This window comes from Panicum hallii, chromosome 3 (assembly GCF_002211085.1).
Source record: "Panicum hallii strain FIL2 chromosome 3, PHallii_v3.1, whole genome shotgun sequence".
In the NCBI taxonomy this organism is placed as follows: Eukaryota; Viridiplantae; Streptophyta; class Magnoliopsida; order Poales; family Poaceae; genus Panicum; species Panicum hallii.
The window spans coordinates 53,308,401-53,326,723 of NC_038044.1; the positions used below are offsets into that span (position 1 = coordinate 53,308,401).

Consider the following 18,323-nt stretch of genomic DNA (forward strand, 5'->3'; position numbering starts at 1 on the left):
AATGCTCTTGAATTGTGTTCCTTTCTGCTCGCGACAAGCATCGACACAATATGCAAACAAATAAACAAGTACAGCTATGAATAGTACACCAAATGATGCAACAAGGTGAAATAAAGCACAAAACCTAATTCTACGCGTTACAAATATCGTAACGAAACAAGGAAGCCCTCAATTGGACTTAAAACGCTAAAGAAACGTATTAAATAAGTTTGCATGGCCTTAAATGCGAGAAAAAATAATTAAAAGTGTTAAATAAAAAGAATCAAGGGCTACAATATAATTATGTACAAAACTATAAGGTCTAACCCATTGAAAAGCTTGAAATATTTCCATTTGAGTACCTGTGCCCGCCATGTATGCTTGATTTTGATGAGTCCACTAGGCCAGCCCATCCAATATCTTTGTGTCTTGGCGCCAAACTAAAATGTTTTGGCGCGAAAAAAATTCCCCTTACACGATACTCCGGTTAGGGTAGAAGGCAAGTTACCAAATCAAATCCAAGGCCAAATCTCCGTCTCTGGAGCACCACGGAAAATGGAACCGTGCGAGGGAACAGTTGGCGGCGCCACCAAGAAGCCCAAGCCCTCGCCTGCGCCGCCGATTGCGGCCCTCGGCGATGACTTCCTCGGTGAGATCCTCCTCCGGCTCCCCGACATGGCATCGCTCGCCAGCGCCGCCCTTGCCTGCAAGCAATGGCACCGCGTGGCCTCCGACCCCGCCGTCTTCCGCCGATTCGACGCCCTCCGCCGGCCCCCGCTTGTCGGGTTCCTCCTCACTGACCGCGGTGATATGCCCTCCCCCTACCGCTCCCCCAACCTCTTCTTCGTCCACGCCACCCGCAACCCCAATCTGGCCGCGGCCGCCGCGGACGGCGATTTCTTCTTCGAGGATCTCCCAGCCGTCGATTCGGACGACGAGGAGGAGGGATACGACTGGGACGAGTGGCGCCTCCGCGGCTGCGACGGCGGCCGCCTCCTCCTCTCCCGCGGCCGCGACGGCCTCGACCTCGCCGTCTACGACCCCATCTCGCGGACCGCTGTCTTCCTTCGTCCAGACGGCGTCTTCCGCGCGTGCACCCACGTGGTCCGCTACGCCATTGTCGTCGACGAGGCCGATGGGTCCTTCTTAGTCATCGGCTTTGATTTCAGGGGCGCCGTATTCTCCTCCCGCAGCGGCAAATGGGTTAAAATCAATATGGAAAGGGTCAAGCTGGAAAAGGGCGATGTCACATACGAGCATGAGATATTCGACAAGATTCACTCGTTCTCCAGCGACGGAATGGCCGCTGGCCGGTTTGCTTACTGGAGGTCGAACACCAAGAAGGACAGACACTTCAATCCGGTTGAGAGGATCATGGTGCTTGACACGACCACCATGGAATGGTCAGTCATCACTGCTCCGTTCCCCGCAGGGGAATCCTACTGTGTGGCCGATATGCCAGAGCATGGTGGCCTGTGTCTCTTCTCCAGCAAGGAGCAGTGCCTTCAGCTCTGGGTCCGCAACAGCGTCGGTGGATGGGTGCTCAAGAAGGATTTTTCCTTGCTGAATGAGTGGATGAAGAAAATCCGCCGTGCTGAGTGGATGAAGAGGGTACGCGTCTTGGCGGCAAGGGCTGGCTATGTCTACATGGAGTTCTGGTCAATCAGGAAGGCTAATTCCTACTTTCTTGTGTTGAATATGAGAACCATGAAGATGTCAGTGTTCCCCAACAACCCAGAAGACCCTCATAGAGGTCCTGCATTTCCATTCTTCATGCGCTTGGAGCCTCTGCTTGGACCAGATGAGGATCAGAATGTTCATCTTGATGTTTAACGCACTAGAGAGGGTAATCTTCTATTTGATCTATTCATCGCTTGTTTTTTATTTTTCTTCTGTTCCAGTCTATTAGATAATGCTATTTAAATATCAGTGTCAGTTCGGTCACCTCAGTTAAATATCCATGAATTCCAGATATGTTGGTGTATATAACTATATATGTTTATTTCTTATTGAATGGGACCAAATTATAAATCATATATCTAACCATCATTGAGACAAACTAGTCTGTTTAGTTTCTCTAGTTGTGACTTTGTACAATTGTACCTAAATGATTGGCTCGAGCTGTAATTGCTATTTCTTGACATTTGAGATATTGATATAATATTGGCAAATTTCAATAAGAAATGCTCTGTAGTTTGTTTGTAGTTCATTTTTCCCAGTAATTACTAAGTTACCATTGGTAAATCTTCAGTAAGAAATACAATTGTTTTAGGTGAGAAATAATTACTTCTAGAATATTCAAGTACAGAGATAGCTTCTCTCATTTGAATTTTCAGGTTACAATTTGTGGTTAGCTGCTGTTGAACGCTCTGTAAATGAATGCACTTCAATTCGGATGGCTTGCAAGAGATAATTTATATGGAATTTTAACTGAGACTGTTTTCTTATCATTACCCGTCCTTTGAGTTCATCTTATTATATGGTCTCTAGTTATCTCATTGAAATTCCCTTATTTTTTTGTAAACTAAAGAATTGTACAAATTCACCAAGTAACCTTATTTGCTTAATGTGCGTTGACCCTTTGACATTACAATGTGTCTGATCATGAGATTTTCCTCTTAATGTATTCTGTACTGATTAATGCATTTCTGTATCATGCGAGTTTCAGGTAGTCATTGATTTGGTATTTTGTGGTGGCATAGATTTCATCAGGTACTTCAGCAATGTGTTATACTAGTAACCTTCACATTCTGACTCACAGCCTGTAAATGATTCACATTAATTTGCATGCTGCTCTGGCACAAACTAAAGTAATTCCTTTGCATTTCAGGTCAAATTATCACTTCTTGGTTTTGCTAAGTCATTCACAAATCCTTTGGACATGGAACTGCTGCAGCTGGTTTAATACCATCCATTTCTTTTAGCATGTATGAATTATTTGAAATGAAGTTTAGTTATATCTGCATGTACGAATTATCTTTGTGGCAATAGCTTCCATGTGATGTGTCGTAACACGTATGTTAGCTATGACTTCGTTTTGCTGTTAGTTAAATGAAGCTTCTATGGCTTGATTCAATTTCAGTTCCATTTTCATGTTTGCTACTTAACTCTGTCTGTGACTGTGACAACCGCCCAATTTAACACCATTTTAGACGAATCGCCGGTCGTTATAATTAAGAGGAGAGCTAACACGCGCTCGCGCTTCGGCGTGCCACGTGTTAACCCACATCTAAATCACGACGACCAACACGACATTCACCCAAAATGAGGCCAAACCCGGTAGTCCCGGTATGTGCTCCAGCATATGCCCAAGATCATGCATATACACATACCGTTCACAATCTAGTATTTCGCCATTGTACCACAAAGAGCAATTTTAAACAGCAAGCTCAAATTGAAGTTAAGGTTCAACACAAGTTACAAGCCTTGGGCTCACAATCCAAATTAAAAGGGACCTAATTCATGAAGTTTAGTGTGACATGATAATTCCCCAAAAGACGAGTACGCAGCGGAAAAATAAAACGCGCAACGAGACGGAGTCTTGCTCAAGGACGCCGTCGACACCACAAGGACCTACTCCTCGCCCGCACCGGGATCGGCGGGGTAGAAGTGGCCAAAAACAATTTCCGGCTCACCTGCAACTTAGTTAAGAAATATAGCAACATGAGTACAAAGGTACTCGCAAGACTTACGCGAATAAATAAACAAGGAGTATGCAAATGAGGGCTCACAAGAAGGCTTTAGGGTTAAGTTGTTAGCATAAGCATGAACTTCCTAACCAAAACCTATTCTAGCAATCCTAGCATTTTTATTATCTTGCCCAACCCACCATAAAATTTTAGTTAAACATTGACCAACCATAAGAGGTGACATAAGCATCATAAACCACATGCGACCAAGATCGATACAACTACGAAGAATTCGTCGAAACTTGAGCTTGCTCATAACCGAGAGCGCGGCAATTCGAATTGATTTATTAACCTTGCAAGGGTGTACAACTTTACCCACACGACACAAGGACCATGCGACTCACCCAACCGATCACGTGGGGTGAGGGGGTACTCGCGTCAACCTTTCCCGACGAGTTCTAACCGTTGAACATCACGCCTAACTTGCGCGGAGAGTTACCTAGGTCCACCGGGGACACCCCTAAGGCTCTCTACAAAGCCCCACGGCCACGCATCTAGGACCGTGCATCAACGATTAAAACTAGAGGGTATTTGGTTTATCCACCCCATGAATGGATATGTGGTAGTACGATAAGTGCTCAATTTCCAAGGTCATCCACGGACGGTACTTAATCGGTTTAAGCGGACTAAGCCTCCGAGACTCCTTTCTCTAGGCCCTACCTTCCGCTCAAACCCCAAAAACACACTTCCAACTAGACCGATCCAACCAACAACCCGACACCGGATAATATGATCAAGATAATCAAAGGTGGTGAAACAAGTGATCCTATTCCAACTTTCCCTACAAGATATATACCAACTCTAAGCACAACTAAGCATTTAGTTAATTAAGTTGCAACTAGCTACGTGTGCCAAGGACATGGATATACAAATCAAGGGAGGACATTGCATGAAAATAGGACCAACGATGCAATAGATAAGTATTTATCATAAGCATAGATACCCAAGTGAAATAACTAAATTTAAGCAAGTTAAATAGGTCAAGGAATCATGCTTAGCTGCTTGCCTTGGTTCTCTTCTTGCTCAACCACACACTCGGCTCCCGGCTCGGTCTCAACGAACTCGGTGGGCTCAACGGGTGCGTCCTCCGGCGTCTCGGTCACTAGAATGCATGAATGAAATGTATGCATTAGGATGATGCCAATGATGTGAAAATGAGATGATATGCAATGATATGATGATAGAAAAGAAATGTCACATCAACGCGAAAGCAATACCATCATTGCACTACAAGTTCGATTACTAATTAAATTCTAAGCCCGAAGGCAAACTTGCTCATGCAACAAATGGCAAGAATGAATCATGATTTAATCTATGCACTCAAAGGATCTCAAAATAAACTCATGAGAGTTGAGTTTGCATCAAAAACATATTTGTGGAATTACCTAGGGTATTTATACATTTCAGCCGCTAAACTCAAGTTAAATCTTAAAAGATGCTCAAATCATCTCTATAAGTTCTCAAATAATTACTGGAGACAGATAACATGGTAACAAAAGTAACAGAAGTGGTTTTATCAATTTATCAATTTTCTAACAAAAGTTATTCATTTTATAAGATTGCAAGCAGCAAAACTAAAAACACATTAAAAACCTGTCAAACAGTACTGGAACAATTACACAACTAGCACTATGAGAAAAAGCACTTTACAGGGAATATAACAAACTTTAGTTGGACATTTTTAGAGCTCCATAAAATAAGATTAACAATTAACTTGGTTTAACAAGAATAAATTACAACTTAAAATACAGGACTCTAACATGCATAAAATTATTTTATCTAAGTAGATCTATTACAGAGGATTCAAACAAAACAAATTTCACAATTTTTGGAGATCTACAGCAATTTCTATGCAATTTACAAGATCAACATGAAATGATAAAAGGGAGAACGAGGCGGCAGCGCAAGATCCACCCGGGCCGGCACCCAACAGGCACCGACAGGTGGGCCCGGGGAGGAGCGGGGCCGAGTCAAGGCCAATCACGGCCTTGACCCGCCGCGGACGCGGCCAGGGCGCGCCGTGGCGCGGCCCGCACGCGAACGCGCGCGCGCGCGCGACGTCACGGCGGCCGGCACGGGGCCGCAGCCCACGGGCGCGAACGCGCCCAGGCGGAGCGCGCACGGGCAGCGCAGCGCGGAGGGGGCGCTCACCCGCAGCGCGGACGAGCGAGGCGGGGCGACGGAGAGCAGGACGGCGGAGAGCGGCAGCGGCGGACGGGGGCGCGCGTCGGGAAGCGACGGCGGTGAAGGAAGGGGGCGGTTGAGGGCCGGGGTCGGGTGAGTAGGTGGAGGGGAGGGTGCGGGCGCGGCCAACCGGGCGGAGGTGGAGCGACGGCGGGGGATTGGGGCGGCGGCGGACGGCTCGGAGCGGAGGGAGAGGAAGGGGTGGGGGCGTGCGGTTTGAACGGGAAAGGAGGAAGAGGAAGCGGCGAGCGCGGGGGAGGAGAAAAGGCGCGGCGCGCGGGACACGAGGGGGCGGCGGCGGCCACGCTGGACAAGCCAGCGGCCGCCGGCGTGCCGCGCCGCGCGGGCGCCCAACGGGCGGGCGCAGAGGCGCGGGCGGCGCGGAGGGGGAGGCTGACGCGCGGGCCCGGGCGCGCGGGAGAGAGAGAGGGCTGACAGGTGGGGCCGGGAAGAGGGGAAAAAAGGAAAAGGCAACAGTTCAACTTGCAAATTCAAAAACGTGCACTTCCCGGGCTCGAAAAATCACCAAATTTTTACTGAAGCTAGATTAAATCATCAAGAACACAATGCAACAACAAGATCATAAAAATCTAATATGGATTGCTCACAAAAAATCAAACAACATTGCAGTTTTCAGATTTTTCAAGAATTTTATGGCTCGGGTTAGGCATCCAAAAATTGCACAAAAATATCTACAAATCATCATTTGAAATCTAGTATTTGATTAAAATATTTGGGGGCACAGCCACATAGAAAAATTTAAACTTACTTCACAACTTGCACATAATTCACACAAGAAAATGGATGAGCATTATGTAATTAAGTGCATATGATGCCCCATAATGCTTGGATGATGCTCATGATGATGTTGCTTAATTTTTTTTTTTAATCTCGTGCTTCTAAATTTTGGGTCGTGACAATTCTCCCCCCCTTAAGAAAATCTCGTCCCGAGATTTGGTAGATAGCGAACGATAAGTCTTCAAGTGCAATAAGGCCATATTCACCTAGACAAGATAACATCGGAGGGAGGATGTACAAGGCATGGGTGGTGTGGCGTGGTAGGGCATCCTTACTTTCTCTTCGATGGTGATTGCGTACACATATAAGATATCTAGAAGGATGAACTTCTTAAAGAAAGTTGGGTGTGGTGGGAGAAGCTTGAGGACTCACTCATTGGAAGAAGAAGTCGGGGTAGTCTTGACGCAAACGATCCTCGCATTCCCATGTGGCTTCGTCTTCGGAGTGGTTGCTCCATTGAACTTTCACAAACTTCACCATACTTCGCTTTACATTCCTTTCAACATGATCTAGGATGGCAATAGGATGCTCTTCGTAGGTAAGACCCGCTTGGAGATTGAGTGATTCAAGGTCGATGGCGTCGGTAGGAACACGAAGGCATTTCTTCAATTGCGAGATATGAAACACATTGTGAACGGTGGAAAGTGATTGGGGAAGATCCAATTGATAAGCCACCATTCCAATCCTTTTAGTGACTTGAAAAGGTCCGACGAAACGAGGTGCCAATTTACCCTTGACCCGGAAGCGACGAGTACCCTTGAAAGGAGAGACCTTAAGATAAACATAGTCACCAACCTTAAAATGGAGTTCACGGCGGCGACGATCGGCATATAGCTTTTGACGGGATTGAGCAATGCGAAGATTTTCGCGAATGATTTTAACTTGGTCTTCGGCATCTTTTACCAAATCCGGGCCAAAGAAAGGCCATTCCCCGGATTCGGACAAATTGATGGGCGTTCTACAACGCCGTCCATAAAGAGCTTCAAAGGGGGACATCTTGATACTTGCTTGATAGCTATTATTATAAGAGAATTCCGCAAATGGCAAACAAGTGGCCCACTTCTTCTCATATACTAGAACACAAGCCCGTAACATATCTTCAAGGATTTGATTCACCCTCTCGGTTTGGCCATCGGTTTGAGGGTGGTAAGCGGTACTATAGGTGAGGTCGGTTCCCATGGCTTCATGAAGACTTCTCCAAAAGTGGGCAACAAATTGAGGACCACGATCGGAGACAATTGTTTTGGGAACACCATGAAGACATACAATGCGGGTGAGATACAATTCCGCATATTGCTTGGCTCGATAGGTAGTCTTGACCGGAAGAAAATGAGCCGATTTGGTTAAGCGGTCAACAATTACCCAAATGGAATCATACCCATGAATAGTCTTCGGCAACCCGGTGATAAAGTCCATTCCAATATTTTCCCACTTCCATGATGGAATAGGCAAAGGTTGAAGGGTACCGGCCGGTTTGAGATGCACAGCTTTAACCCTTTGGCAAACATCGCACTCGGCGACATATCGAGCGATTTCCCGCTTCATGCGAGTCCACCAAAACCTTTGCTTGAGGTCTTGAAACATTTTTGTGCTACCCGGGTGAATCGAGAATTGAGAATTATGAGCCTCATCAAGAATTAAGCGCCTCAAGTTGTGATCCTTAGGCACGACAATACGTTTCCCAAAGAATAGGACCCCTTGATCATCATAAGAAAAACATTGAGCTTTACCCTCCTTCATGAGTGTACGAATTCGGGCCATACCTTTGTTATTTCTTTGAGCTTCCTTAATTTGATCATAGAGATTGGACTTGATTATGAGAGCACCGAGATGACCTTCCTTGACCATTCCTAATTCAAGTTTCTGGAATTCATCACAAAGAGTATGAAGAGGAGGTCCCATGGTCAAACAATTGCATTGAGCCTTGCGGCTTAGTGCATCGGCAACGACATTCGCCTTGCCGGGATGATAGTGGACTTCAAGATCATAATCTTTGATTAACTCAAGCCATCGACGTTGCCTCATGTTGAGATCGGATTGGGTGAAGATATATTTAAGGCTCTTGTGATCGGTGTAGATATTGCAATGATTTCCAAGAAGATAGTGACGCCAAATTTTTAGAGCATGGACCACGGCCGCAAGCTCCAAATCATGGGTTGGATAATTTTCTTCATGTCGCTTGAGTTGACGAGAGGCATAAGCCACCACTTGGCCTTCTTGCATAAGAACACAACTAAGACCGACGCGAGAGGCGTCACAATAGACATCAAAGTTCTTGTGAATATTTGGTTGAGCTAGAACGGGAGCGGTAGTAAGACGATCTTTAAGAGTTTGAAAGGCTTCTTCGCACGCTTGAGACCATTCGAACTTGACCCCATTTCTCAACAATTCGGTCATGGGCTTGGCAATTTTTGAGAAGTTTTCTATGAACCGGCGATAATATCCCGCAAGCCCAAGAAAACTCCGAATATCGGTGATGCTTCGAGGTTGCTTCCAATCAAGAACATCTTGCACCTTGCTAGGATCGACGGCGACGCCATCCTTGGAAAGAATGTGACCAAGGAAGGATACTTTCTCGAGCCAAAACTCGCACTTGCTAAACTTGGCATAAAGACGATGCTTCCGAAGTTTTTGTAACACAATATGGATATGGTGAGCATGATCATCCCGAGTCTTCGAGTAGATAAGAATATCATCAATAAAAATAACCACGAAGATATCGAGTTCCTCCATGAAGATACTATTCATTAAGTACATGAAATACGCCGGGGCGTTGGTGAGGCCAAAGGACATGACGGTGTATTCATAGAGACCATATCTAGTAGAGAAAGCCGTTTTCGGAATATCTTCTTGACGAATTTTAATTTGATGATACCCCAACCTTAGATCAATCTTGGAGAAATAGCAAGCTCCCGATAATTGGTCAAACAAGATATCGATTCAAGGAAGGGGATACTTATTCTTGACGGTGACCTCATTCAACGGACGGTAGTCGACGCACATCCGTAGACTATCATCCTTCTTCTTCACAAAGAGAGCCGGGCATCCCCAAGGGGAGGAGCTCGGACGAATAAAACCCTTATCCAAAAGGACCTTGAGTTGCTCTTTCAATTCTCTTAGCTCATTAGTTGGCATACGGTAGGGACGTTTGGAAATGGGAGCCGTCCCGGGCATTAATTCAATAACGAACTCCACCTCACGATCGGGAGGCATGCCCGGTAATTCTTCCGGAAAGACATCCGGATACTCGCAAACCACGGGAATATCTTCCAACGCCGTGGTTTCGGTACCCGCCAAGGAATAGAGACAAGCTTTCTTTGTGGCGAGAGAGAGGAGAACCCTATCCCCGGAGGGGTGCAAGAGATCGATGGTGCGTGGCCCACATTTGATAACCCCATCATGTTTTCCCAACCAATTCATCCCAAGAATTACATCTAAGCCTAGCTTATCTAGGATGAGAAGATTTGCTCGAAAAGTGGCTCCCTCAATAAGAATTGGGACCTTATCTACAAAGTGCTTGGAGATGATTTCCCCACCCGGTGATTCTATGTGGTAAGGTTGTGGGAGGGTTTGCATTTGGAGTTTGCTATGCATCATGAATTTCTTGTTAATGAAGGAAAGGGTTGCTCCGGAATCAAAAAGAACGAGGGCGGGATGGGAGTTTATAAGAAGCGTACCCATGAGCACTTCGGCATCGTCCGGAACCTCTTCCGCGGTGGTGTAGTTGAGACGGCCACGCTTAGGAGCTTGCGATGGCTTGGCTCCTTGGCGTGGGGCTTGCGGTGGAGGGTTGTTCGGTCTTGGTGCATTGGAGGTGCCGCCTTGCCTTGGTGAAGGGCAATACTTGGAGATGTGACCCGTGCCACCACAATTGTAGCACGGACCCCTTGGAGCGCCGCTTGGGTTGTTCCAAAAGGCATTAGCCGGCCTTGGGGATTGTCCTTGAGGTGGTTGAGGATGACGTACCACCCACATCGGGCGCGGTGGTTGCGCACCCGGCGCGCGCGGTGGGGGAGGTTGAGGCCCCACATGTGGGCGAGATGAGCTACCACCCGCCGAGGTAGGAGCGGGACGCTTGTGCTTAGCTTCGAGTCTCTTCATCTTGTGCTCGGCGCGGATAGCAATATTCACCATGTCATTGAAATCATCAAACTTGGTGGTGGATAGCTTGTCTTGTAGCTCTTCCGAGAGGCCGTCATAGAACCTCTCCCGCTTCTTGGCATCGGAGGACACTTCATCGGGTGCATATTGTGATAGAGTGTTGAAGGCATTGACATAAGCCATTACATCCCGATGGTCTTGGGTGAGGTTGAGGAATTCCTTTTTCTTGATGTCGATGATACCTTTAGGAATATGGAAGGAGCTAAAAGCCGTCCGGAATCCTTCCCACGTGAAACGATGATTGGCGGGTTGAGAAGCCTTCCAATTCCGCCACCAAGCCCCCGGGGCATCATGGAGTTGGTGAGCGGCGAATAAGACCTTATCATGCTCATCACATTGGATGAGATTAAGCTTCTCTTCAATGACGTGAAGCCAAAAATCCGCGTCAAGAGGATCCTTGGAGCCACGGAAGATAGGTGGGTTGGTGCGGAAGAAATCCCCAAACTTATTTACTTGCGGCTCCTCCCTAGGAGCTTGAATTCCAATATTGCCCAAGTTGCCGATATGATTGACCAATTGCCCAAGTAGTTGAGTTTGTTGGGCGAGCACATCCGCGAAAGTGGGGTGGACGGGAGGTCCGGGAAGATCGTTGTTGTTGTTGTTGTTGTTGTTGTTGTTGTTGTTGTTGTTGTTGTTATTGTTATTCCCACCCGAACCGTTCCCGCGGTTCGCGCCGGTTCCCGAACGCAAATTCATCCTAGCAAGAATTTAAGATAAGTTAGCAACCGAGGAAGAAATGATAATCTTAAGGAGAACGATGGAACGATAAGGCGTAGATAATGACTTGACTTAAGATTGTGATTCGAATGGTAACTTATCAAGAAAATGTAATAATGTGACGAGTGTCAAAGATTTGATCATCACCATTCAGAGTCACTAGGGCAGATTTAGAGAGCAAGAAAGACGGGAAACGGTCACCCACAAGATTTATAATTGTTATATGTGTATGCGTGCATGCATGCAACATATGAGTGCAATATGTCGTCACCTCACATCGTTTCCACATGATAATATATGGCTCATATATAACTCTTAAGGAAGCACGCATGAAAACATTCGATTAACTCACATAATTAAAATACTAATAACACATCGAGGCATAACCATAATCATGCGATTAACTTGACCTTAGCTCACAAGCATCCAAAAGAGTTTAACCATCACAAAATGAGCGCGTCTTAACGTCCTAGCGCTTAGTTCCACCTTACAACCGCATTACCCCAAGTGCCACGTCCCTCCTACTAGCACTTGGACTAATGGGCGACTTTCCCTCTCTCTAGTCGATAAGCCATCATGGGTCGAAAGGCTCCGGAAACCCCAAAAGACTAGCGCAGGTGGCGGGCACCATGCGGAACCGACGCACGGGCAACCCCATCGTAATGGGATTGTATGAACCCCGCGTCTCGGCCCAAGTACCCACCACATGCGGAAAGCGGTGCGACGGAGGTGCTTCCTCATGCGGAGTGTTCCGCGCCCAGTCATCCATGATCTTCCTTGGCAACTTCATCGAACGAAGGTAAGGCTCCACTTGGTATTGGAGACGGACGAGACGACTCCTTGTCTCCTCCAACTCCCATACCAAACTCCGGTGCGCCATCTCGTAGGCGGAAATGGTGTCCGCCATGCACGTCTCCAAAGTGTACGGTCCCATCGGAGGCGAGACAACATGAGCAATGGGATCCTCCGGTCCCCTCACCGGAAGGTAGGTGAACGGAGCCTCCCAAAGCTCACGGTGCTCGTAGCGAAGACGGGCGATGGCTTCACGTGCCACCTCTTGAATCACCATCTGCACGGAGGTACCACAGGCGCGGAAGTTGTACCTCACAGCTCCCACCATCCACCTTGGCTCAAGGTGGAGGCTCGCCATGTAGTCCACCAAACCAACACCACAGCCGCGAGCATAGACCTCATACTCGGGCTGGAAAAAGTAGTGCGAGCTCCTCAACATCTCGTTGAGGATCGCCGGGAACCCGATCGTGTCCGGAGCGCGAGTCGCCATGATCAAAGTGGCCATCTATTCAACAAAACATAAGAGATTAAGCATATTTAATTGACAGGTGAAGCATTAGAGAGAATAATAGCTCTAAGACAAAGGGAGGAAGTTAGCAATCAATCCTTAAGTTCAAATTTTAGAAAAATAAATATTAATGCAAGTATTCAATTTTATTTCGCTCTCAACCCCCTTTTTGCAAACTTTTAAGTTCACTTTGTGGAACCTGGCTCTGATACCCGCTGTGAGAACCGCCCAATTTAACACCATTTTAGACGAATCGCCGGTCGTTATAATTAAGAGGAGAGCTAACACGCGCTCGCGCTTCGGCGTGCCACGTGTTAACCCACATCTAAATCACGACGACCAACACGACATTCACCCAAAATGAGGCCAAATCCGGTAGTCCCGGTATGTGCTCCAGCATATGCCCAAGATCATGCATATACACATACCGTTCACAATCTAGTATTTCGCCATTGTACCACAAAGAGCAATTTTAAACAGCAAGCTCAAATTGAAGTTAAGGTTCAACACAAGTTACAAGCCTTGGGCTCACAATCCAAATTAAAAGGGACCTAATTCATGAAGTTTAGTGTGACATGATAATTCCCCAAAAGACGAGTACGCAGCGGAAAAATAAAACGCGCAACGAGACGGAGTCTTGCTCAAGGACGCCGTCGACACCACAAGGACCTACTCCTCGCCCGCACCGGGATCGGCGGGGTAGAAGTGGCCAAAAACAATTTTCGGCTCACCTGCAACTTAGTTAAGAAATATAGCAACATGAGTACAAAGGTACTCGCAAGACTTACGCGAATAAATAAACAAGGAGTATGCAAATGAGGGCTCACAAGAAGGCTTTAGGGTTAAGTTGTTAGCATAAGCATGAACTTCCTAACCAAAACCTATTCTAGCAATCCTAGCATTTTTATTATCTTGCCCAACCCACCATAAAATTTTAGTTAAACATTGACCAACCATAAGAGGTGACATAAGCATCATAAACCACATGCGACCAAGATCGATACAACTACGAAGAATTCATCGAAACTTGAGCTTGCTCATAACCGAGAGCGCGGCAATTCGAATTGATTTATTAACCTTGCAAGGGTGTACAACTTTACCCACACGACACAAGGACCATGCGACTCACCCAACCGATCACGTGGGGTGAGGGGGTACTCGCGTCAACCTTTCCCGACGAGTTCTAACCGTTGAACATCACGCCTAACTTGCGCGGAGAGTTACCTAGGTCCACCGGGGACACCCCTAAGGCTCTCTACAAAGCCCCACGGCCACGCATCTAGGACCGTGCATCAACGATTAAAACTAGAGGGTATTTGGTTTATCCACCCCATGAATGGATATGTGGTAGTACGATAAGTGCTCAATTTCCAAGGTCATCCACGGACGGTCCTTAATCGGTTTAAGCGGACTAAGCCTCCGAGACTCCTTTCTCTAGGCCCTACCTTCCGCTCAAACCCCAAAAACACACTTCCAACTAGACCGATCCAACCAACAACCCGACACCGGATAATATGATCAAGATAATCAAAGGTGGTGAAACAAGTGATCCTATTCCAACTTTCCCTACAAGATATATACCAACTCTAAGCACAACTAAGCATTTAGTTAATTAAGTTGCAACTAGCTACGTGTGCCAAGGACATGGATATACAAATCAAGGGAGGACATTGCATGAAAATAGGACCAACGATGCAATAGATAAGTATTTATCATAAGCATAGATACCCAAGTGAAATAACTAAATTTAAGCAAGTTAAATAGGTCAAGGAATCATGCTTAGCTGCTTGCCTTGGTTCTCTTCTTGCTCAACCACACACTCGGCTCCCGGCTCGGTCTCAACGAACTCGGTGGGCTCAACGGGTGCGTCCTCCGGCGTCTCGGTCACTAGAATGCATGAATGAAATGTATGCATTAGGATGATGCCAATGATGTGAAAATGAGATGATATGCAATGATATGATGATAGAAAAGAAATGTCACATCAACGCGAAAGCAATACCATCATTGCACTACAAGTTCGATTACTAATTAAATTCTAAGCCCGAAGGCAAACTTGCTCATGCAACAAATGGCAAGAATGAATCATGATTTAATCTATGCACTCAAAGGATCTCAAAATAAACTCATGAGAGTTGAGTTTGCATCAAAAACATATTTGTGGAATTACCTAGGGTATTTATACATTTCAGCCGCTAAACTCAAGTTAAATCTTAAAAGATGCTCAAATCATATCTATAAGTTCTCAAATAATTACTGGAGACAGATAACATGGTAACAAAAGTAACAGAAGTGGTTTTATCAATTTATCAATTTTCTAACAAAAGTTATTCATTTTATAAGATTGCAAGCAGCAAAACTAAAAACACATTAAAAACCTGTCAAACAGTACTGGAACAATTACACAACTAGCACTATGAGAAAAAGCACTTTACAGGGAATATAACAAACTTTAGTTGGACATTTTTAGAGCTCCATAAAATAAGATTAACAATTAACTTGGTTTAACAAGAATAAATTACAACTTAAAATACAGGACTCTAACATGCATAAAATTATTTTATCTAAGTAGATCTATTACAGAGGATTCAAACAAAACAAATTTCACAATTTTTGGAGATCTACAGCAATTTCTACGCAATTTACAAGATCAACATGAAATGATAAAAGGGAGAACGAGGCGGCAGCGCAAGATCCACCCGGGCCGGCACCCAACAGGCACCGACAGGTGGGCCCGGGGAGGAGCGGGGCCGAGTCAAGGCCAGTCACGGCCTTGACCCGCCGCGGACGCGGCCAGGGCGCGCCGTGGCGCGGCCCGCACGCGAACGCGCGCGCGCGCGCGACGTCGCGGCGGCCGGCACGGGGCCGCAGCCCACGGGCGCGAACGCGCCCAGGCGGAGCGCGCACGGGCAGCGCAGCGCGGAGGGGGCGCTCACCCGCAGCGCGGACGAGCGAGGCGGGGCGGCGGAGAGCAGGACGGCGGAGAGCGGCGGCGGCGGACGGGGGCGCGTGTCGGGAAGCGACGGCGGTGAAGGAAGGGGGCGGTTGAGGGCCGGGGTCGGGTGAGTAGGTGGAGGGGAGGGTGCGGGCGCGGCCAACCGGGCGGAGGTGGAGCGACGGCGGGGGATTGGGGCGGCGGCGGACGGCTCGGAGCGGAGGGAGAGGAAGGGGCGGGGGCGTGCGGTTTGAATGGGGAAGGAGGAAGAGGAAGCGGCGAGCGCGGGGGAGGAGAAAAGGCGCGGCGCGCGGGACACGAGGGGGCGGCGGCGGCCACGCTGGACAAGCCAGCGGCCGCCGGCGTGCCGCGCCGCGCGGGCGCCCAACGGGCGGGCGCAGAGGCGCGGGCGGCGCGGAGGGGGAGGCTGACGCGCGGGCCCGGGCGCGCGGGAGAGAGAGAGGGCTAACAGGTGGGGCCGGGAAGAGGGGAAAAAAGGAAAAGGCAACAGTTCAACTTGCAAATTCAAAAACGTGCACTTCCCGGGCTCCAAAAATCACCAAATTTTTACTGAAGCTAGATTAAATCATCAAGAACACAATGCAACAACAAGATCATAAAAATCTAATATGGATTGCTCACAAAAAATCAAACAACATTGCAGTTTTCAGATTTTCCAAGAATTTTATGGCTCGGGTTAGGCATCCAAAAATTGCACAAAAATATCTACAAATCATCATTTGAAATCTAGTATTTGATTAAAATATTTGGGGGCACAGCCACATAGCAAAATTTAAACTTACTTCACAACTTGCACATAATTCACACAAGAAAATGGATGAGCATTATGTAATTAAGTGCATATGATGCCCCATAATGCTTGGATGATGCTCATGATGATGTTGCTTAATTTTTTTTTTTTAATCTCGTGCTTTTAAATTTTGGGTCGTGACAGTGACATCGTAATTCAGCTGAAATGTTTCACATACAATACACTCTAGATACTGCTTGCTCTGTAGGACAGCTCTGCTTTTTTTGTTAAAAGAAAATTTTTATGCGAACTATGCGGTTTCAAAACCTGCTTATTTTTGGTGCATCATTGAAGCACAAACCTGAACATCAGGTGCACCCTTGAAAGATCTGTTTTTACCAATAATCATGGGTCGCAGTTTTCTTTTTTCGAGTCTGCCTTTGTGGCTTCCGATCATCCCATAATTTAACTGCCCAATTAAATAGTGTGGCATTGTGTGGGCTTCAATCCACAAAGGATAATGAGATGCCGTCAGGTTTCGGAGATTTCTTTCAGCACTTAGGGAATTGGATAGGGATTCCGTTCGGACCTAGTGCTTGTTAGCAATTACTGGTGTCTTCTTCTACCTGAAAGCAGGATCCCCTTTCTGAATCACCTCTTGAAAATTTCTGTCTCCATCTCTTCAGCTCCTTCCATATTATGATCATTAGATACAGTCTTCCTGATTTGTGTCTAGAAATCAAACACCTCCAATACTTGAGTGTCAATTTGTGTCAAAACCTCATCAATTTTGGATTCACTTATCCTAATAACTTCCTTAAGGTTCACCTGGTTCAGATCTTCCATCTCCACATCCACGCTATCACCGTGAAATAAGTCTGAATTACTTGAGCTCTGATTTATTTGTTGTGATTCAAGATGTCCGATCCATAGCCATCTTCTCCCTCTTCATTGTGTTAGCTAGATCAGAATTGGCCTGAATAGCAACTACACATCCTCTACCACCTTGTTTACCACCTCCACTCTCTTGATAATTACTGGGGCCAGCATAAAATTATTGTCCACAACCAGTTCCAGACATCAAGCGCAAGCCTGATCAGAACCAGTTCCAGACTCTTCTATCTGCTTCTTGAGGATTCCTACAAAAAAAAAAAATCTCCTCCTCTGCCTTCTCCTTTATTTCTAGCCCAACTAGAACTCGGCGCGGCACGCCGCGCCCAGCTTGATTAGGCCATTCTAGACCTGTGATACGTCGGCTCATGGCTTAGAATTATCTTGTTAGTGAGTTTGTCGGTGTTGAGGTGAGTGTTGGATAGCACGGTTCATATCGTTTAGGGAGTGACTAACCCTATTCTTTGGAGCGTATTCGAGGTGTTAATACCAAATTATAAATCCTATAACTAACCATCATTGAGACAAATTAGTCTGTTTAGTTTATCTAGTTGTGACATTGTACCTAAATGATTGGCTCGAGCTGTAATTGCTATTTCTTGACATTCGAGATATTGATATAATATTGGCTAATTTCAGGAAGAAATACTCTGTAGTTTGTTTGTAGTTCATTTTTCCCCAGTAATTACTAATTTAATATTGGTAAATCTTCATTAAGAAATACAATTGTTCTAGGTGAGAAACAATTACTTCTAGAATATTCAAGTCCAAGTGTGTTCAGCTTAACAAAATATGTATTGGCGTGTTAAGCTCTAGGGTACATGGCTGGACTGTGGTACGTGCATTGAGCATGAGGTGTTTAACCTACAAATATGTGTTTCAAGCGAGCACATGACTCGTGAGTAGCCATTTACTTCA

At 46.4% G+C, this 18,323-nt stretch overlaps 1 protein-coding gene across 1 annotated transcript; it reads left to right on the top strand.

The window, feature by feature from the left end:
* Positions 1-514: 514 nt before the first annotated feature.
* Positions 515-2,905, top strand: LOC112886895. Its single transcript, XM_025952916.1, has 3 exons — positions 515-1,825; positions 2,648-2,691; positions 2,810-2,905. The coding sequence occupies exon 1, from the start codon at positions 535-537 to the stop codon at positions 1,810-1,812; it is 1,278 nt and encodes a 425-aa protein (XP_025808701.1). The 5' UTR covers positions 515-534; the 3' UTR covers positions 1,813-1,825; positions 2,648-2,691; positions 2,810-2,905.
* The last annotated feature ends 15,418 nt before the right edge of the window (positions 2,906-18,323 follow it).

What these genes read in the sequence shown, in the direction of transcription:
- LOC112886895 (XM_025952916.1), top strand. Translation starts at nt 535, where the DNA reads ATGGAACCGTGCGAGGGAACAGTTGGCGGCGCCACCAAGAAGCCCAAG.